The sequence below is a fragment of the Lynx canadensis genome, chromosome C1 (genome assembly GCF_007474595.2).
Source record: "Lynx canadensis isolate LIC74 chromosome C1, mLynCan4.pri.v2, whole genome shotgun sequence".
Lineage (NCBI taxonomy): Eukaryota > Metazoa > Chordata > Mammalia > Carnivora > Felidae > Lynx > Lynx canadensis.
In genome coordinates this window covers 15,028,123-15,050,288 of record NC_044310.1, presented here as the reverse complement: position 1 = coordinate 15,050,288, position 22,166 = coordinate 15,028,123, and the positions used below count along the sequence as shown (strand labels likewise).

Here is a 22,166-nt window from a genome sequence, read left to right as displayed (position 1 = left end):
GAAAATAGTATCGAATTTGACTGTTAAAATTTGCAGTCATTGGTATGCAGCAAATGATACCATACGTAAAATAGAATGATAAAGCCACAGCATGGGAGATCTATTTGGAATACACGTAACTGATAAAATGTTATTATTATATAGAATTAAGGAGAAAAAAACATAAGAAGTAAAATAGCCCCGTTAAAAAAAAAATGGGCATTTTATAGAAATGAAAATCCATTGGCTGATGAACTTAACAAAAGATATTCAGTGTTTTTCATGATTTGGGAAATGACAAGTAAACCACAATTCTGTACAAGTCACACTTGTTACAATTTTAAAAAATGAAATAATTTAAAAGTGTTGAGAGTTAAATACAGTCACTTTCACTTTGGTGAGTATTTAGACAGTAATGTTGAAGATGTGCATATTCTATTCCTCAAGAATTTACTTCTTGGTATATACCCCAGAGAAATTACCAAATGTACACAAGCCATCTTTTTAAATAATATTTTTTTATTGATTTTAACAATGAATAATAGGAAATAACTGAAACATGCCGAAACAAGACAGTATATTATAGTACACCACAATTTATTTGGTCAGTGAATTTGAATAGTAATATATATACATAGCAGTTAAAATTAATGAACTAATACTAAATGTATTAGCATGTGTCAACCTCAAAAATAGTACTGAATAACAGTATGACATTCAGTAATTTTTTATAATATGCAAAATGAAGCTTGTTCATATGAAATACATATATAATAAAACTATACCAAATGGAGATACCAAACATCAAATTCAAGGTAAGAGAGAAAAGGAAGTAAGATTAAGGAAAAGTATTCAGAAGTAAGTATTAGGGCTTCTAGTTTTGATAAGTTAGGTGATCCAGACCAGCGTTCCATGGGTGACAACAATTAGAAAAGTTTGTTAACAAAATATTTAAAAATCTTGAAGGCATCAGAGAGTTAAATGACATAAAGAATTACTAAGACTGGGGCGCCTGTGTGGCTCAGTCGGTTGAGTGTCCAACTCAATTTTAGTTCAGGTCATGATCTCATGGTTTGTAGGATTGAGCCCCACATCAGGCTCTGGGCTTGGGATTCTCTCTCCCTCTTTCCCTTCCCCTTCCCCTGCTCATGTGTGTATGCACGTGCTCTTTCTCTCTCAAAATAATTGAACATTAAAATAAAAGAATTACTAAGGCTAAAGTCTTAGAAAAGGTAGAAATCCAAAGAAAATGGAAACATTTAGTAAAATGTCCCCTAGAAGAGGCAACTAAACATCTTGAAAAACTTGTTTTCCATAGACTTGTTGGGCTAGGAGGACAGAATTTGGGACCAGCACTCACCAGAAGAGTGGCTGAAGAGGCTCTAGTAAATCCTGTATTTTAGGTTGGGATTCCAAAGGACTGCATGCTTGAGACAGTTGAATCAGAAATTGACCTGGTCTCACAAGTACTGTATGTCGCTCAACATCAAATGATCTCAGTCCTGGGATTTCGATTATAGTGATTCTAGAGTGTTAGTGCCTGCTAGGTACCTGGAAGAAGCAAGCATGAATCCTTTTTGGAAACTATCTTCTTAGTCTTCAGTTATTTCTATGAACAGTTTTTCAAATAAGGTATCCAGTACATAGTTAGAAATAATAAATCTCACAAGGGAAAAAGGCACCATGAATGAGAACCAGCAACAAACAAACGTCCCACAGGGCCTCCAGATACTGGCTTTATCAGGCACAGACATTACATAACTATACTTATTATGTTCAAGGTGATAAAGACAGGTTGGAATTTTCAACAGAGAATGAGAAAGTTTCAAAGAACTAAATAGAGATGCCAGAACTGAATATATATTATAATAAAATTCAGAACTTAATGGATTGGTTTAATAGCCCTAGATCAGATACAGCTGAAGAAAAGAATTATGAAGTAGAAGATGAGTCTGTAGAATCCAGAATAAAGCACAGAAATGCAAAAAAAGAGAAAAATACAGAAGGGAAGGCAAACAATGGAGAAAATTCAAGAAGCTCAAACTTTGCATTACTTCGAGTCCCAAGGGGAGAGAGGATAGAGTGGGAAAAAAGCAATAGTTGAAGAAAATGGCTGAGAAATTTTTTACAAGTACTGAGATGTTAAAGCCACGGATTGAAGTGATTTACTCTAAACCTCAAGCATGAATTTAAAAATAAATAAAAGGTAAGAAGGAAGGAAAACATTTAGACTGGTTATTGTAAAGCTACTTACAACAAAAGATAAAAAGTAACCAGGGTGGAGGGTAGATATTAAAAAGAATAATTTGTAGGTTTCTTAGGACACAAATGCCACTGTGTACAAAAGAAAAGACTGGTAAATTGGACTACATTAAAATTAGCATGTTTCCTTCAAAAGATATCATTAAGGGAATAAAAATATAGATCACTTATTAGGAAAAGATAATTACAAAAATCCAGTAAAGGGTCTATATTAGATTTTTCCCCAAGCTAATAGAAATCATTAAGAGAATAACTTTTTTAAATGGACAATAGACTGAAATCTACATTTCACCAAAAGCCATTCAGATGATACCAACAAACATAATGACATTTTCCAACTAGATCTAAAACTACGCATTAACTCCAGATTGCTAATCTTCCCAGAGTTGGCAAATACGTGAGTCACCAGGAACTCAAGCACTGCTGGTGGGAATGTAAGGGGTAAGAAGGGCTCAGCTGTAAAAGCTGAAGTTATTTTTCTGCTTTAACAAACATTTCCATTCTTAAGTATGTATCCAACTGATAAACAATAAATGTACATTTCTTATATACTAGGCAACATATGCAAAAATGTGGGTAGCATTTTTCATAATGGATAAAAACTTTGAAACAATGTTCATAGTAGCACAGTGAACATGAAACTGTGACTAAATACACATGGATGGATCTCACAAGAATAAACTTTAGCAAGAGAAGCCAGTCCCTAAAGAAATACATATTGTGTGTGTGATTTGTTTATTTAAAATTCAAAAATGTAGGGGCGCCTGGGTGGCGCAGTCGGTTAAGCGTCCGACTTCAGCCAGGTCACGATCTCGCGGTCCGGGAGTTCGACCCCCGCGTCAGGCTCTGGGCTGATGGCTCAGAGCCTGGAGCCTGTTTCCAATTCTGTGTCTCCCTCTCTCTCTGCCCCTCCCCCGTTCATGCTCTGTCTCTCTCTGTCCCAAAAATAAATAAACGTTGAAAAAAAAATTTTTTTTAAATAAAAAAATAAATAAACAAAATTCAAAAATGTAATAAAAATAAACTCTGATGTGTGGAGATGCATGTTTAGGCAGTAAAACAAGGAAAAGTAGTTATTATAAACTACAGGATAATGGGGGCTGGGAGGTAGTACTGTTTTGGAAGAAAACTTCAAATAGGGCTCTTGGAGACTGTCAGTGTTCTATTTCTTGACCTGGTGCTATGCCTGGTGGTGTGCATGTGAGTTTGTTTTGTCATAATTCATTGAGCTAAAACTTAAATCGTTAAACACAAAATAAAAAGGAGCGATAGAGCAAAATAATAAAATTCTGTGTGCCCTAGAGCTTTACTCCAATGTTTCTTAAAAAGTAAAAGATCTAGGGGCGCCGGGGTGGCTCAGCCGGTTGGGCGTCCAACTTCGGCTTAGGTCATGATCTCTCACAGTTCGTGTGTTTGAGCCCCACGTCGGGCTCTGTGCTGACAGCTGAGGGCCTGGAGCCTGCTTCGGATTCTGTGTCTCCCTCTGTCTTCTGCTCCTCCCTAGCTCATGCTCTGTCTCTCTCTGTCTGAAAAATAAAAGGCTTTGGTTAAAAAAAATAAATAAAAGATCTAAAGCAAATATGGAAAAATACTAAGATTTAACAAAGTTGGGTGATAAATACTTAAATGTGCACCATATTATTTTATATGCTATAAGGAATGAAATGGAGTTTAGCCAATTATCTTTTTTAATGTTTGTTTATTTTTGACAGAGAGAGACAGAGCATGAACTGGGGAGGGGCAGAGAGAGAGGGAGCCACAGAATCTGAAGCAGGCTCCAGGCTCTGTGCTGTCAGCACACAGCCCGACACGGGGCTCGAACTTACAGACTGCAATATCATTACCTGAGCCGAAGTCAGATGCTCAACTGACTGAGCCACCCAGGCACCCCTTAGCCAATTATTTTTTTAAGATGGCATGTCTTTGGGCCAATGTTGTCCAAAATCAAAATGTTAATATGTCTCACTAAGGCCAATTTAAGCAAATGTCTTTTCATTTACTATTCTGATGTTTCTTGTGAAATCAAAGAAGAAGGATCTACTCCATGGAATATTTTCCAGACTTTCTTGACCACGGGCACTATTTTGGGTTTGTTATTTGTTTTCATGATAATCATTAGTTTGAGAAATGACACCTCCCAATGGAATAAGAGAAATTGAAGACAGTGAATAAAAAATTAAACTTTCATCTAGGGGAGGTGCTCTCTTTCTGTCCACTGTACTCATTGAGTTATTTAAGTACCTCAATTATCACTGTCAGTGTGTATTATCAAGACAGGTTAAATTGCAAAGTCTTGCCTGATTCATGATTGTAAGAAACGTGTAGACCTATGGCACTTGTCCTGGATCATCAGTGTTGGTCATTCCGAATAATAGAATCTGGTTATGGTTATCTACCCAGTCATACAGTATAGCCATGAGTAGTAAGAGTGTGGAGTAGTGGGAATAATAGCAGTATTTTTTTTTTTGCGGAATATGCTAACCTGTTATGTCTGACTCATTTGATCTTCACAACCATTCTGTCATCCCTCTTCACTAATTCCTCTGAAAGTTAGGAAATTGCTTAAGTAGGGCTTTTATTCTTCTAAAGGTTTCGAGTATTAAATGGTAGAATCTTAAACAATGGACTAGATCAGTGGTCCTCAACCAGGGGTGGTTTTGTTCTTCAGGGGACGTTGGACAATACCTAGAGACGTTTTTGGTTATGGCTGCTGGCATCTTAGTAGGCAAAGGCTCAGCATGCCTAACCATCTTACAGTGCACAAGACAGCCCTCACAACAAAGAATTCTCCTACCCTCAATGTCATGAGGGCGAAGGTTGGGAAACCTGGCCCAGATTTTTGAGATTTTAAGATTTAAGAGAATACTTGTTCTCAGTTTTGAGCAGTTTTTAAACCTGTTTTCGGCCTCCATGTCATTTACGTGGATCACACACCTCCATGTAAAATGTGACTTTGTAGTACTTATGTAGGTGAGGGCTAGAGAAGGCAGTTCTGTTGTGTCAGTTTTCCATGATGCCCTAAAGGATAGGCTTTTGAGCAAGAAATTCTTTAGATTTACAGAGGAGATTGATGTAATAGTTTTGATTTTCCCAAGTTACTCTGTAAATGCCACCTTTATTATTTCCACAGACACATTTATACATGTACACAGCTGCCTGCTCCTCACAGCTGTATTAAGTGAAACCTCTGGCACATCAGGTGTGAGGGCATCGTAAGAGATAGGAAGCGCGGTGCCTGTGGAGTTTGCCGCTGCTTTCACTAGTTCAACCAGGAGTGACTGAGAGACCCACAGAACTCCCTTTACAAACTGCACAGCATTTAACTAGAATTCAGTACTTCTTTTAGGAGGAGGACCGTTCAGAATGGCAAACGGGGAAGAGTAGATAAGAGAAAACATCCTCTATCTAAATCTGGAGTTAAATAAAAATTTTAGTTGGATTGTTGGTAATTTTAAATGCCTGTGTTTTTCTTTTAATCATAATTCAAACCAAATCCACATCTCAAAAACCCCATTAGCATGTAAACTCCTAAGGAGAGGTACTTTCTCTGGGTTTTTTGTTGCTGTTTTTTTTTTTGTTTTTTCACTGCTAAATTCCCCAGTGTCTAGAATGGTTCCTGGTCACATCATAGACTCTCAGACATACGTTGGGGATAAGTGGGTAAATGCATGAATGAAAGAATAACAACTTGAGTTTATTATATGCCCAACGTCTGTATTGTTTCTTTTTTTACTTATCTTTGCTCCGGCAGGCACGTATACCTCAGCTATAAAGGTAGGCACTGAGGGCAGATTTTTGAGCATTCTGTGTCCTGTTATGCCATTTGCAGAAGTTTCATGTTGCCACTGCTCAAGTGCTTAAAGCAAGACATGCAAAGAATGGCAGGATTGAGTATAGGAAGAGTCACTAAGGGAATAAAGGAGACACACTTAAATCTTATCAGAAATAATGCCTGGAAGTACAGACATGAAAAGTCAGCCGTGGGCAACAGCAAATGGCTAGAGTCAACTGGAGGAGGAGGGACGTGCAGCTCGCCTGACAACAGATGAAAAATGCTTTAAAGAAACGTTGAGGAGAAATGACTTGCCCTTTCAGAACTCTTTTGAATCTTTTGGGCATCTCTCACCGCTATATACCTCTTCAGATGTATCTAACCAGCGACACAGTTTGATAGATTTGTTTGTAGTATTTTTGGAGTATGTATTTCGTTCAGTTTCAATAGGTGATTTACTAAGGTCAGGAGATAACTACTGATGGAGGATACTATGTCACCGTGGACTCATGAGTGATAGTTGGGACAATTGGTTGGTTACTGTTCCCTTCACATTTTAGAGCTAACATAGTGGTGCCACTACATTAGTCATTTCAAATATTTTACCTCAAACCAGGACATGCTTTTAGAGCAAAATGACCCCTAGGCCATGGTAAGCATTGCTGGGACTGGTCCTTTCATTGTCTAGTCTTCCATTTGACTACTGTAATTAACACACTGCTGGCAGCCATTGCTGACTCTCAAGGAGTTTGATCCTTTCAGGGATAAGAAGTATCTCCCCTCAACACTAGCAAATCTATCAGCAGCAGTACAGGTCCTGTTGCTTGACGCAAATGGCTACCTGATGCTGGCAACATTCGTAACCAAGATTGCTGGGTGACCGGTACGTGGACAGGTCTCCTCCCAATATGAGATGACACGCAGTTTACTGTTGTGTAAACATGAAAAGCTTAGGTGCTCTCCAGTGTTCTAGCTTACCATACAGCCTTACTGAAATATTCCCCCTGACTCCCTTACTCCCTGAGCAACTTCCTCAAGCAACTCATTTAAAACACATTATCTTAGTTTTGATCATGGACTACTGCTTAATGAAAATGATAGTTATCTAAAGAGATCTTTTTCTCACTGTTGTACATCACCTTTGATTTTTGCTATTATCCATAATCACACTTGCAGACGTCTGCCTTGTCTATTGTTAAAGACTGTTTGTTCGTGTCCCACACCCCTAGATCATACGTTCAAGTCCTCACCCTGTCTGATGGTACTAGTAGGTGGGGCCTTTGGAAGGTAATTAGGTGTAGATGAGGTCATAAGGGTGGAGCCTCCATGGTGAGATTAGTGCCTTTATAGGGAGAGGAAGAGATACTAAAGGTTCCTGTCTCCACCACTTGAGGATGTATGAGAAAGCAGCCGTCTGTAAACCAGGAAAAGGGTGTTCACTAAGAACTGAATCTACTGGCACGTTAGTCTTGGTCTTCCAAACTCCAGAACTGTGAGAAATAAATGTTGTTTAAGCCCCCATTCTATGGTATTATAGCAGCCCTAGCAGACCGAGACATTCACTCTTCCTGTCTATTCTAACTAAACAATTTCATTGGGTCTTCTGACCAGTCAGTGTCCAGCAGACAACAAGGCTGACTTAATAATGTCATCACCCTGTTGAATTTATCATCTCAAGAACAAAAAAAGTTACCATGCATCACCAGCCATTCTCAGAGAACATGTTCTCGTTAGCCTATTTCCATATTTCCACCCTCTTAATAACCATCCCTGAGGACATTAAAAGCATTTTCCCAAACAAGTCTTCAGGGGGTAGTATAGCTAGGCATTCATCCGCTGGAAGATAAATGTACTTGCCGATCTGTGGCCATTCATTCCACTGATTGTTTGGTGTCAGTATCTTCATTTGACCGTATCTAAAACACTTCTGCATAATCATGCTTTTTAGGACCTATACATGTGAAATCTCTCATTGTCATCATTTGCGGATAGCAGATGGTCATTTCTCTTGCTGTTTGTGGTTTTCTCCCTAATTACTTGGTGAGCTAACTTTGTTTATATATTTTCTTTGATATCTGCATTACTATAATTTAGATTACCCTGAGTTTTTAATCATAAACATGTGAAATGTAGCTCCAAGTGTATAAATACAGCTATATTAGTTTATTAGACTCTTGATGATGTGCCAGCCACTATCATTTCCATTACTTAAACTGCCCTCATGTAATTTCCAGTAAGATGTTATCATCCCCATTTAGAAAGAAATAGATGTTTGGTAAAGCTAAGTAATAACTTGGCCAAAGTCACCTGGCAGAGCTGGAGTTAAGACTGTCTCCAAAGTACCTGTTTCAACAGCTATTTTATAATGTCCCTCAATCTGCAGTCATTGGAATGCCTCCTTTGCAGTGGAAAGGATTGAAGCTTAATGTTCAGTGTTTCAAATATCCCATCCTCTGTGACTTACATAGTGCTTCCACTAAACCCACTTCATTAGATGCTCAAAGCTGTCCTCTGGGTTAGACACAGGTATTGTGTTTCCCTTGTTCTGGAGGATGAAACTGAAACTTGGGTTAAAAGAATTGCCTTTAGGAGTGGCTCAGTCAGTTAGGTGTCCGGCTCTTGATTTCGGCTCAGGTCATGATCTTACAGTTTGTGGGGTCAGGCTTGTCAGCACGTAGTCTGCTTGGGATCCTCTCTCTCCCTCTCTCTCTGCCCCTGCCCCCCCCCCATAAACATTTTTAAGAAAAGAATTGCTTTTAAGTATATATATCTTCTGATCCTTTTTTTAAAGTTGGGGGGGGGGCTGAGCAGGGGAGGGGCAGAGAGAGAGCGAGGAAAAGAGAATCCCAAGCAGGCTCCGCACCATCAGACACAGGGCTAGAACCCACAAACCGTGAGATCATGACCTGAGCCGAAATCAAGAGCCGGACACCTAACTGACTGAGCCACCCAGGCTCCCCTCTCTTTTGTTCTTTAACCCAAAACTTTGAATAGCCTTCCTTATGGAAAAGGTCTAAAAGGTTTAGCTTTTTACACTTTTTGTGTAGGGAAGCTCTCCCTTGCCTTTTGCCATTTCTACTTGTTTCCTGGAAAAAAAATGTCACAAGTTTTATTTATTTAATCTTTTTGATTCATTTTCATTCTGGCCCCTCTCACCGTGAGACAGTGGCTTAGAGTTTCATACTGTTGTCCACATTCTCTTCATTTTCTGCATGGTACAATCTGTAATACAAGAAACATCTCTTTAGAGCTGATAGATTGTGGCCCAGGTGATTTTTGTCTTACCAGTTATGCCTGTAGTATTAATATAGGTGATGCTGGTAAACATCCCAAGAAGCTGGATAGATCTGGCTGGTTTTCTGTGTTTCAACAAAACAGCAAGTTGGAAATACCTGCTGGTTTTTTCTTCTGCTGATTTTTTAAAGTTTTAGTTTGTTCTGGAACCTGATATCATGTTGTTGTTCTATTATATACTACCTTGCTTGTGGATGTGCTTTTTGGTTCTCTTTCGTAGTGCATTGTTGTATATTCTAAATAGAGTCCACTTTTGGTTTTTGCTTTGGAAAACCTTTGTTTTCATGTAGCATTTTTCTTTTCTTTCTTTTTTGTTTTTAAACTTAGTCTTTTTTTTTTAAGTTTATTGTATTTTTGAGAGAGAGAGAGACAGATAGAGACAGAGCGGGGGAAGGGCAGAGAGAGCGGGAGACACAGAACCCAAAGCAGGCTCCAGGCTCTGAGCTGTCCGTGAAATCATGACCTGAGCTGAAGTCAGACACTTAACCAGCTTGAGGCACCCAGGCACCCCAGCATTTCTTTTCTTGAAGGCTGATTAAATGCCTGCCTTCACATGCAATTGTTGAGTAGGCCTGCCTGAAATGATCTATAGTCACTTGCATTTTTATGGCCTGAATTTGGAGTTAAGGACATCTTAACCTTTTTTTTTTTTTTTTTTATGTTTGTCAAAAAAAAAAAAAAATTTGGTGATCTAACCCTCTTCCTGAGTTAATATTTCCTGCTGGCGGGGGGCAGGGAAGGTGTAATGAAACACTTGCTGTCTTGGTTGGTTAGAACCGGACTTGTTGGGGTGCCTGGCTGACTCAGTCAGTAGAGTGTGCGACTCTTGATCTTGGGCTTGTGAGTTTGAGCCCTACGTCGGGTATAGAGATTACCTTAAAATAAAGTCTTGAAAAGAAGAACTGGTCTGTTAAATGGTCTTTTATGTGTCATAGGGAATCTCTCGGAGAGTGTCCGTCAGTTCTAGCACAGACCCAGTATAGCATCATAGTACTCAGTTCTCAAGAAGTTTCTCTAGCCATTCAGCCTGAATCAGCAGCTCTCCCAAGTCCATTGTGGTTGGTAACAGTAACTTGTTTGTGAGTATAAATACAGGATGTTCTGTTTTTTACCAGGTTCTCCCATTAAACTTAGGGCAAAGACCATGCATTTCAGAATTTTGGGACCCACTTTGTGATTCCAGAAAAATCATTTTGCCATGTTACACAGTAGCTGTTCAGAATGACACTCTGGGGCATTTCATCTATAAAATGGTATATTTTAGTCAGTCATTGCACCAGTCCACTTTCTTATAAGAACGGCTCTGCATTTGGTTACAAATAACCTTTAAGATACCAGCTATTGCTGTCACTAGAAAGCAGTTATGAGACTTGCGTGGAAACCTTGTACACATCCTGCCTCCAGGGTTCTACCCTGTCCAGTCTGGGTCTTCCTGTGTGTCAAAGAATGTTTCTAAGGTGGCCATTTTTTAGATTGAACCTTTGGAAAACTAGTATTTTCTTTTGGCACATAAAAAGTAATCAGTAAACATAGTGTATTGATAGTACAGGTAAGTACCAGCATCACAGTTATGACTTTCCCCTGAAGACGAGGTATCTCAAAAATCCTTAAAGTGGTCCCCCTCTTCTGCTTTTTTTCTAGAATAAGGACCCTACCCACAACAGTTTTCCTATAGCCATGAAATTGTCCCCTGCTTTATGTCATTTCTGTTTGTTCCTTTAAACCTTTAAACTTAACTACCGTGGTAATAGAAAAACAAAAGTAATAACCCTGTAGAGTTACAAAGGTCTAGGTAAGGGCGGAGTCATAGTTGTTACAATATTACATGGACATCAAAGTCAGCTAGAGGCAAACCAGCCATAAAAGGTACAGTACACTTATATGAGAGGAATGTATATCTTTTCTGTATAAAATTTAAGACATGTTACCATGAAACACAAACTGCCTGAAGCTAAATCGTGTACCTCTTTTAGAAGCTTTCCTGTAGTTCAGTCAGCATTATTTTGTATAAAATAGATATTTTGAGAAAATGATTGAATGTCTTAAGTAATCTTGATGTTTTTGCATTTTCCTGTATGGATGCAGCTGAAAGTACCCATGGCAGACAAACCTGGTAACACAGTGAATTTCCGGAAGCTGCTCCTGAACCGTTGCCAGAAAGAGTTTGAAAAAGATAAAGCAGATGATGATGTCTTTGAAAAGAAGCAGAAAGAACTCGAGGCTGCCAGTGCTGTGAGTATTTTCACAGGAAAGCAGTGTGCTTATGCTTCTGAGTGTTACCAAATAGAATTTTCATGAAACCGGCTACATTCCCCTGCTATGTCAGTAGATGCCTTATGGCCTTTTTTTCATGTGGAGATACAGTATTGAAGTTCACGGGAACGCTTTATTCTTTTTCGTGCTGCATGGTTGAGCAACTAAACCTTCCCAGACAGGAATTCAGAGCCCGGATCCCAGAGAGGTCACTGAGTTCCAGAAATCTCCTGAAATGGATGCAAATTTTGGGGGGTAGTTTAGTTTTCTGAGGAATAGAACAGGTCTGAAGTTGCTTTCAGATTCTCACAGGGTATCCCTGACCCCACAAAGGATAAGACCATGAGTCAGAGTGTGTGTGTTCCTGTCCTCTCTTGTGCCGTACAGTTGTCATCCAAGCTTCTATTGTCATTCCTTACACAACAGCCAGAGGAGAGGACGAGGCTTCATGACGAACTAGAAGAAGCTAAGGACAAAGCCCGGCGGAGATCCATTGGTAACATCAAGTTTATTGGAGAGCTCTTTAAACTCAAGATGCTGACTGAAGCTATCATGCATGACTGTGTGGTGAAGCTGCTGAAGAACCATGACGAGGAGTCCCTAGAGTGCCTCTGCCGCCTGCTCACCACCATAGGCAAAGACCTGGACTTTGAGAAAGCAAAGGTAAAAGCCCACAGTCTCCGAAGCATCCAGTGGGGCCTCGGTTGGGACTGTCAACAAAAGTGTTCCATCTTGCCCCAGTGGTCTGGACTGCTGCTTTTTCTCCTTTTGCCCTTCGCACTGTCAGTGTGTGGCCCTCGAGCTCCTTACCACTTTTCCATCACAGGCAGAAGTGAAGAGGGTCCCAGATTAGATGAAGGCCAGTTTGGGAATTGTTCAGATTATTTGTCCCTTGTCCATTTTCTGCATGACCATTTCACAGGCCATTTTTCTGTATAACAAATTGTGGGCAGAAATAAGAGGAGAATAGCTGCTGTGGGCTGGGCTGGGATGGAGGGTGCTACTGAGGTGACGAGCCAGTAGTTTCCTCCCTCCCTCCCTCCCTTCCTTCCTTCCTTCCTTCCTTCCTTCCTTCCTTCCTTCCTTCCTCTTTCTTTCTTTCTTTCTTTCTTTCTTTCTTTCTTTCCTTTCTTTTCTTTCTTTTCTTTCTTTTTTTCTCATTTTTTTTATTTTGAGAGAGAGAGAACCAGTGGAGGAGATGAACAGAGAGAGGGGGACAGAAGATCTGAAACAGGCTCTGCGCTGACAGCAGTGAGCCTGACGCGTGGCTCAAACTCAGGAACCATGGGATCATGACCTGAGCCGAGGTTGGACACTTAACTGACTGAGCCACCCAGGCGCCCCAGAACTAGTAGTTTTCTTACATTTATGCTCTAAACAGCAACAAAGCTATCTAACCATAATAAAAGAAACCATTAAAAATATTATGGTTCAAACATAACATGGTGCCTTCCACATAAGGGGTAGGAAAATTAGAAATGTTTGCTATAAATAATGTCAGAAATGTTTTGTAACCTCTGAAGCAGCTGGGATTATGTTTGTTTGTGACAGGAAATCCCAAATATCAGTGGTTTATGCAAGATTGAGGTTTATTTCTCACTCACATAAAGTTCAGAGGTAAGAAGTCTGAGGTAGGTCTGGTGGCTCAGAGATGATAAATAATCCAGTTTGTCCAGCTTAAAGTTCTGTCATCCCTAATGTATGGCCCTTGTCCTTATCTTTCTCAGCAGAGAAGGTTGGAAATGGGCAAAGGCTACAGCCACCTCTCTCTTTTAAAGAAGATTCAGGGGCTGCCTGCAGTATAATGCTTCGATTTATATTCTGTTTACCTGTAATCCGTCACAGGACTACAGCCAGCTGCTCAGAATGTGTAACCTTTATTTTGGATGCTTAATTAAAATTTGTACCACATTACCTTTTGTCTGTAAGTTGTGTCCTTAGGCCATTTAAAAACTCTGTGTGGTAAAATTACACTTGAATTCCTCACTCAGGAATACTAAATGGTTTTACCCCTTGCAGCCACGTATGGACCAGTATTTTAATCAGATGGAGAAAATTGTGAAAGAAAGAAAAACCTCATCTAGGATTCGATTCATGCTTCAGGATGTGATAGACCTAAGGCTGGTAAGTAAGAAAATATAAGCCAGCTACTCCAGTCTCTTTTAAGGAATTGGGTTGGAGAGTGTGTCCTAGTATTTACATAGGTAAAAACTTAATGCTGCAGGAGAGGCTCCCAGAACCTGAGTTGACACACTTCCCTGACATAGCTGTGTGAAAGGACACGAAGTATATATACCTGCCTGTTACATTTCTTCCCTCTAAGCTAATTATCAAACCACATTGCTGTTTTTAAATCCACTACTCTGAATTCAAACTGGTCAATTAAATTTAGTCTTAGGCTACTAAATATTCAGGAGTCCTCACCTTCAACATGATTCCATTTCATTTCCCTGAGCCTTACATTTCTATTCTCTAAAATGGGGATGTTGCCTCCATTGCACATGTGTGGTACAGATTCAGTGAGGTGATCGTGTCAAGTGCCCAGCTCATAGGACATGTTGCTGTTTGTTCTCTGTTGTTTTTCCTGTGTATCCCCTTGTGCTCCTGCCGCTTCTCATTTCTCATAACAGGTGCAGTGTTTACCACTACCACCTCTTTTGTCTCTTTCTTATTTTAACTCCTGCAGGGAATATACTGCAGCTGACCCTAAACTAGAGAATGTGAATGCAGGTCCTATCCCTTCCCTGCCCTGTACTCAGACCAGATAGCATTGATGATGGTTCTTTATCTTGCTAAGGTTAAATGTGACCTCACGATCCTTTTTATTACTGAAGCCACTACGAGCTGATCAGAATTTTGTGCCTATTTGCCATCCTCGCTTCTAGCACATGTAAACAAATGTAAATAAATATAAAAGACTTCTTCACCCGTGCCTTCTATTACTTGTACTTATATCAGTTGTCGGGATTATGGTGGGAAGGAAAGGGAGAAGTGTAATTGTAAGGAGCAACTTGTCCTAAATAGGATAACCAAAGGCCAGAGAGATGGCACTTTTGTAGGATATCAGAACTATGATATAGGAGGATGAAAAATGCTAGTCATCTTTGATTTAGAACCCCCATGGAATGTGATACGAACGAAGTACCAATAATTCAGATTAAGTCAAGGCCAGAGAGTCCTGAGCTTTCTTGATTCCTCTTCTGGTTCCTCTTTACAAATATACAAGATGATTTTTTTGTAGTTAATTAATTTATTTTGAGATAGAGACAGCACAAGTCAGGGAGGGGCAGAGAGAGACAGGGAGGGAGGGAGAAAGAGGGAGAGAGAGAATGAGAATCCCAAGCAGGCTTTGTGCTGCCAGCACAGAGCCTGACATGGGGCTTGAATTCATGAAACTGATATTATGACCTGAGCCAAAAAAAAAGTCAGACACTTTAACCAAATGAGCCACCCAGGCGCCCCACAAGATGATTTTTAAAAAATACATTTGGGGGGCACCTGGGTGGCTCAGTCAGTTAAGTGTCTGACTTCAGCTCAGGTCATGATCTCGCGGTCCGCGAGTTCGAGCCCCGCGTCAGGCTCTGGGCTGATGGCTCAGAGCCTGGAGCCTGCTTCCGATTCTGTGCCTCCCTCTCTCTCTGCCCCTCCCCTGTTCATGCTCTGTCTCTCTCTGTCTCAAAAATAAATAAACGTTAAAAAAAAAAATTAAAAAAAAATACATTTGGGGGGTGCCTGGGTGGCTCAATCAGTTAAGCATCCGACTTTGGCTCAGGTCATGATCTCCCGGTCTGTGAGCTTGAGCCCCGCATCAGGCTCTGTGCTTGACAGCTTAGAGCCTGGATCCTACTTCAGATTCTGTGTCTTCTCTCTCTGCCCCTCCTCTGCTCACACTCTGAATCAATCAGCCTCTCTCTCTCTCTCTCTCTTTCTCTCTCTCTCTCTCTCTCAAAAATAAATAAACATCTAAAAATATTTTTAAAAAAATACATTTGGGCCAGTCTTTCCCTCTTGCTTTTTATTCATTGGCTTTTGGAATACTCAGTATACAGTAGTTCAAGGTTTATTGAGACAAACTTAATTCTTTATATCTAATCTCAGACTGCACGCAATGCTGTCTGTAAAACAGATGAAAAACTGTTGTAGTACAGATTTTTAAATGTATTTTACACTTTTCCAGCAGTGAGAAGTATAAAAAATTGTTATGTTTATGTTTTGTTTTCTGGTTGATAATGTTATTTTCTCCTTTTATAGTGCAACTGGGTATCTCGAAGAGCAGATCAAGGGCCTAAGACTATCGAACAGATTCACAAAGAGGCTAAAATAGAAGAACAAGAAGAGCAAAGGAAGGTCCAGCAGCTCATGACCAAAGAGAAGAGACGAACAGGTAAGGGGTGGAGTCCACTGGGATGTTAGGGAAACTTGGGAGACTGAGGGACAGATGTGTAAGAATTCTGTATTCAGGTTTGAAGTGACATCAGAAAGAATAAACTGAACAATAGAGTGGTAATTGGTAAGTGAAGCAGTTTCTCCAAGAATGCAGGACAAAGCATGGTTTCTTGGACTACTTTAACTTCAGTAATCAACAGGACTTTCTTGAGCATCTTCTCTGTGCTCAGTATTGGTGAGGGCTATAAAAAAAAGTGGAAGATGTAGTTTCTTTTCTCTGAAAGCTTACGGTTTATCCAGGAAGGCAAACTAATAACAGTCACATTTGTCAAGCAAGTAGGAGATATTATCAAGTATGAAATGTATTCTCAACTAAGATTGTTAACATTCAGAGGAGGAGGAGAAAGATAGGAAGCTGGAAGAGATCTTTATTTGAGGAAGGCATCTTTGAACTGGGTCCTGGTGGATGGTAAATATTTGGGAAGGAAAGGAATAATCTTAGTCATGAAAGTAAAATAAACATATATTGTGAAGAGGCATAAACAAACCTGACTGAAGCAAAATTTAAGTGTTCGGAATCAGTGGGAAATGTTTGTCTGGAAGAATGGAGCCAGATTAAGAACTGATATCTTTGGGGTGCCTGGGTGGCGCAGTCGGTTAAGCGTCCGACTTCAGCCAGGTCACCATCTCGCGGTCCGTGAGTTCGAGCCCCGCGTCAGGCTCTGGGCTGATGGCTCAGAGCCTGGAGCCTGTTTCCGATTCTGTGTCTCCCTCTCTCTCTGCCCCTCCCCCATTCATGCTCTGTCTCTCTCTGTCCCAAAAGTAAATAAACGTTGGGGAAAAAAAAAAAAAATTAAAAAAAAAAAGAACTGATATCTTTGACCTTAAAGTCCCATTGTAAGGTTTTGAAGAAAGGGGTAATGTCATGCTAGATGTACATAAATAAAAGAAGTCTATTGCTTTTAACACGATGAGTCAAAGGGGAACACTGAATTCAGAAATGTCGTTCCTGCTGAAATCCTGGTAATAATAATTATTAAAAGGAAGAAATAGGAAAAAAATATGAAAGGTGAAATGGAAGACATTTTACACCCGAGAAAGTAGAAAATCCATTGACTGAGTTTAAGAACATGGAAGAGGAAACCTTTTTCAGAAGGGAAATGATCAGTGTTTATTTTGAGATGGCAGGAGGGTATCCGAGTAAGAATGCTTATCTGTCCAGTCTGCTGTTCAGTGAGCCGGAAGTTGCTGGATGATGTAGTCGTATTGTGGTCGAGAGCCTACTAGACTCTGGAGCCAACTGTCTGGGTTTGCATTTCAGCTCCCCTACATCCTGGCCGCATGACCTTGCACAAGTCCCTTAATGTGTAAAACGGATCTAATAGTGGTTGCTAGGGTGGCAAGACGTGTTGTGTGTCAAGGGTTCAGCTTAGCAACTGGCGCACACACCGTAGGGCTCATACTGAACATATGAGAGATGAATCCTCCAGGAAAGAAAGTATACTTTTAAGTTCCATGGGACACCATGCTTCCTCACCTTCCTCACCCTAGTACGTAGCACAGTGCCTTTCACGTAATGACTCTTATTTATTATTGAACTAGAGAGCCCAGTCCATGGAAGATGTCTACAGAGGACCAAAGGAAGAAGACGACTCTTGGGAAATTGACAGATAAAGAACAACTGCAGAGGAAGGAGCACTAGGGTATAAGAAACAAACAAGAAACAAGTTTGTTCATGCTCAGTAACATCAGATAGCACAGAGACAATCAAGTACGTGAGGATCAGAAAAGCTTTTAGGTAGACAGTTGGGTGGTCTTTCTTTCAACACGTATAAGTGCCCATTGCTTAACAGGAGAGACAAAGTAAAGTCCCTTCCTTCGTGTAGCTTCCATCATACCCGAGAGACAGAAAATAAATACTCAAATAAAATATGTAATTTTGTCCGATCACTTTTTCTAGAGAAAAAGATAAAGCAGAGAGGGGGAAAGCGGGTGATGCCAGGCTTGGTGGGTAAAGGTGCAATTTTATTTATTTTTTTTTGAATGTTTATTTTTGACAGCATGTGAATGGGGGAGGGGCAGAGAGAGAGGGATACAGAGGGTCCACAGCAGGCTGTGCACTGTCAGCACAGAGCCGGACATGGGGCCCAAACTCAACGAACCACGGATGCTTAACCAACTGAGCCGCTCAGGCACCTGAGGTGTAATTCTAAATAGGGTGGTTTGGGAGCCTGCTAAAGTTAGTGTTTGAGCAGAGACCAGAAGCAAGTATGAGGGAATGAAACCGTGGGCACATCTGGGGGAAGGTTTGTAGGCAAAGGGAATTGTAAGTAAAAGGCCCTTGAAATAGCATTTTCAGGGATCAGCAAGGAGGCCAGTGTGGCTTGAGCAGAGGGAGAGAGTAGTGGAGGATGGGGCCTGAGAGGCAGGAATCCAGATTAATCAGAGCTTGGAGGCCATTTATGAGTAATTTGGGATTTTATCTGAGTGAGATGAAGAGAGGTAACAGAAGTGTTTTAAGCAGAGAAGTGATAGGACCTGACTTGTACTTTATTTGGCTCTTGCTGGCCGCTATGATGCAAACAGTTGGGGGTGAAAGCAGTGAAGCTAGCGAAGACGGTTTTATACTAATCGAGGAAATGTCGCTGGCGAAAACCAAAGTGGTAGGGTTGGTAGTAATAAGAAGAGCTAGATGCTGAATATGTTGAACCGACAAGATTTACAGACAGATTGGGTGCCAAGTGTGAGAGAAACAGGAGTCAGGGTTTTCTGCCTGAGCAGGTGATAGGTTGGAGGGCGGGGGTGGTGATCCAAGTATACTGTGTCATTTAACACCATCAAGTGAAATAAACCTTCTAATAAATAATTTCCATCTGAAGTGTTAACTATGAACATTAGATCTGGCCCTCCTTTGTCTATCACCAAATCTCTATTCACGTTATCCGTTAATTTCCTCTCGGTGGGGCATGTTCCACAGTATTTCTATCCGATATGTTCATGTTGTAGGCATTAAAAAGACTGTCAGCAGTGCTTTAACAGTTTCTTTTGTCTTTTTCCTTGATTTTGATTGGAGCTGCTGAGTTGAAAATACTGCTCACTCTTTCATTGTCAAACTGACTTGAGTTTGTGGGAAACTGACTCACCCTGTTCTCCCTGCAGGTGTCCAGAGAGTGGATGAAGGTGGATGGAACACTGTACAGGGGGCCAAGAATAGTCGGGTACTAGACCCCTCAAAATTCCTTAAAATCACTAAGGTGAGTATGACATTTATGACGCAACTTAACATCGACCTGAGAATGGGACTCTCAATTATTTCTTGCTTATATAAAATAACTACATTGCAGAGTTTATGGGGGAGTGGTTTTTTTTAAAGTAGATGCTTTGCTATATGACAGTATTTATCAGTGTATTCTTAGGTACTTGTCCTGATGTTAGTCCTTTTTATTTCTTGGAGGGCTTACTAAGGGGGAAGAGACTAGTTTAATTCCTAAAGTTATCAGATGCTTAGTATAAGAGAGATGATAATAAATATACTTCAGAAGCTATAGTCCCTTATGATCTTTTATACAATGTATCCTTAGCTCTAGGGAAGAAGCATCTACCTGTTTAAGCCTAACTTGAAAGGAATTAACAGTTTGCCATATTCAAGGCCTAAAATAAATCAAGAGGACCCACTGCTAGAAATCATCCTGTGATAAAGATTTAATACATTCTGCTTTCCTCTCCCTTGAGAATCCATGGGTGGTAAGAGGAAAGGGTTTCTCCTGGCAGATGTTTTCAGCAGAAGTTGATCACCCTAAGTAGGGTGAAGAACTTGGAGAACATAGAGGAAGTGGCATTATCTTTTGTAAAAGGGGAAACTTCTACAGCCCAGTAGATTTATAAATCATTTACAAGTCTAATTTGAACCTTCCTTGTGTAATACACTTTCCATAGTTCTGAAAATTGGCAACCTGCTGGTAAGATACCAAAGACAATCTAAAGCTAACATGAAAACATCAAATGAAAGAAGATAACTGACAGAAAGAAAAAGAGTTTGAGAAAATTGGAAGAAGATGGGCTGTCATTTGCGTCTTCATGTCAAAGTATTGCTTCAGCATAGAACATTTGCTGTCTAGATCTCTTTTGATTTTAATTAGCTAGGATCCTATTCTCTTAAGATTCTGGTACATTCTTCTAGTTGTTTATGTCTCAGGGCAGGAATTCCATCGCTGAATACAGCTTGATTCCCATCCACTTCTTACGAGAGATGGTTTTAGCCAAAATCTTACACGTTTAGAGAATTCCTCCAGCGTCAGCCCCAACATCTTTGAAAATTATATCAATATTGAATAACGGTGTTTGTGTTTTTAAATACTAATACTGTTTCCATGCATGGATACTATAAAAAGAATAGTGCTGATAATAAGCTACAACATTATTTCCTGAATATTTTGAAAGATTTTAAGTTGTTGTTTTAATAAATTTTGTGTATATTCAGACAGTTATCCTACAAGTACTGTACTTAAGTATCGTAGAAAATGTTCAAAACCATTCAACAAATGCATTGTTAACTAGGAGAGATTTGTGTGAAAGCATGTCATAGAGCTAGGCAGTGCTGTTAGAGTGTATTAACACTTCTGTTACAAAGAGCTACATTGTACCTTACTGTGGTATATGTTTTCTTATTAGTATTACATTGTAATTCTATCCACTTGTGCTAATGTTGTGTTCCCTGTAGAGCTCGACATCGTTATTAACTTCCCATCTAATACTATGTTCGCTTTTTTCTTATCCCCCCCCCCCCCGTATTGAATGCTGCCACTCCACTTCTCCATCCTTAGCCCCCACCTATATCTGGCTTTGCTAAAATGTGAAATCTTTGTGCCTTCTGACCTGTTTTCTGACAATAATGTGAAGAAATTAAGGAGTTAATTTTGTAGTCTACACAATTTGTATATTCCTTTACTTCTTTTTTAAATCACTGGGCATTACTGGACAGGAGGAATGATTGGAAACTGCTTACATTTAGTCAAACGGCACACCATCTGAATGCATTCTCACACCATCTGAATGCATTCTCCAGACCAGGGGTTCTAAACTACTCTGTGGAAGCTGGTTTCCAAGCAGGTTGTACAGGGAGCACCACTTGAATATGGACGGCTCCAGTTCATACTTCTTAAATTGGCATTCCAAGCACTGTTTTGTTGCTAAAGTTGGTTTTCACTGTACTGAAGGAAAAAGAAGATCAAACATTCTAGAATGTTTCCTATAATTGGCTTGTGGTCACTTACATTACAGCCCACAATTGATGAGAAAATTCAGCTGGTACCTAAAGCACAGCTGGGCAGTTGGGGAAAGGGCAGCAGTGGTGGAGCAAAGGCAAGTGAGACCGGTAAGTGTAACGTGTCCCTTCTCCGGAACGTGGATGTGGTCTAGTATTCACCGTATAGTGCATTCCCACAATCGTTTAATAATGGTTTTAGGAAAAGATCTATAGACAAAGCATGCCCAAACTTACTGGTGTCCCTCACAATATGGATCTTCAGGTGTTTTAAATATTTAGAGTTTTTTGAGTTCAATTAGGCTGTTTAAGACTTTAATCTCCTAGGTACCTTTGTTGTTGTTGTTGTTGTTGTTGTTGTTGTTCATAAATTCAATATAATTAGAGAATTACTGGGATCGCAAATGAAGAGGGAAACTCATTCTTCTGAGAAGAATTGGATAAGAGAGTTGTAAAAGAATTAGATTGAAATATTTTTCAAAATCTTTATCAAAAGTCAGACTTTCAGAGATTTGACCTTAGGACTCAAATGTTTAGACCATCACAAACACATCCTTTTTTTTCTTTTTTTTTTTTTTTTAATGTTTGTTTATTTTTGAGAGTGAAAGAAGAGACAGAGTGCAAGCGGGGGGGGGGGGGGGGCACAGAATTTGCAGCAGGCTCCAGGCTCTGAGCTGTCAGCAAGGACCCCAACGCGGGGCTCAAACGCATGAACTGGGAGATCATGACCTAAGACGAAGTCAGACACTTAACCACCCAGGCACCCCCACAGACACATCTTTTTAAAGCTGATGAAGTCCAGTAGAAAAGTATAAAACGTTAATGTTTTAGAAACGTTAGAAGAATAAAACTTCTACATTAACTTCCTTTCCATATTTCCCTTCTACTAAGTAATTTTGACCTCTGATTTTTTAATTTTTATTTATCAAGTTTATTTATTTATTTTGAGAGAGAGAG

General features: G+C 40.0%; 1 protein-coding gene across 15 annotated transcripts in view; it reads left to right on the top strand.

The window, feature by feature from the left end:
- Window positions 1-22,166, top strand: part of EIF4G3 (eukaryotic translation initiation factor 4 gamma 3) — a 317,793-nt gene that overhangs the window by 257,830 nt on the left and 37,797 nt on the right. For 14 of the 15 annotated variants that reach the window (XM_030323566.1, XM_030323569.1, XM_030323568.1 and 11 more), the window contains 6 exons: window positions 11,393-11,539; window positions 11,987-12,223; window positions 13,580-13,684; window positions 15,812-15,944; window positions 19,106-19,200; window positions 21,227-21,320. In XM_030323566.1, coding sequence (XP_030179426.1) covers window positions 11,393-11,539; window positions 11,987-12,223; window positions 13,580-13,684; window positions 15,812-15,944; window positions 19,106-19,200; window positions 21,227-21,320 — 811 coding nt within the window. Of the gene's footprint in view, window positions 1-11,392; window positions 11,540-11,986; window positions 12,224-13,579; window positions 13,685-15,811; window positions 15,945-19,105; window positions 19,201-21,226; window positions 21,321-22,166 lie in introns of those variants that run through there. The other variant, XM_030323571.1, reaches the window with a different exon arrangement.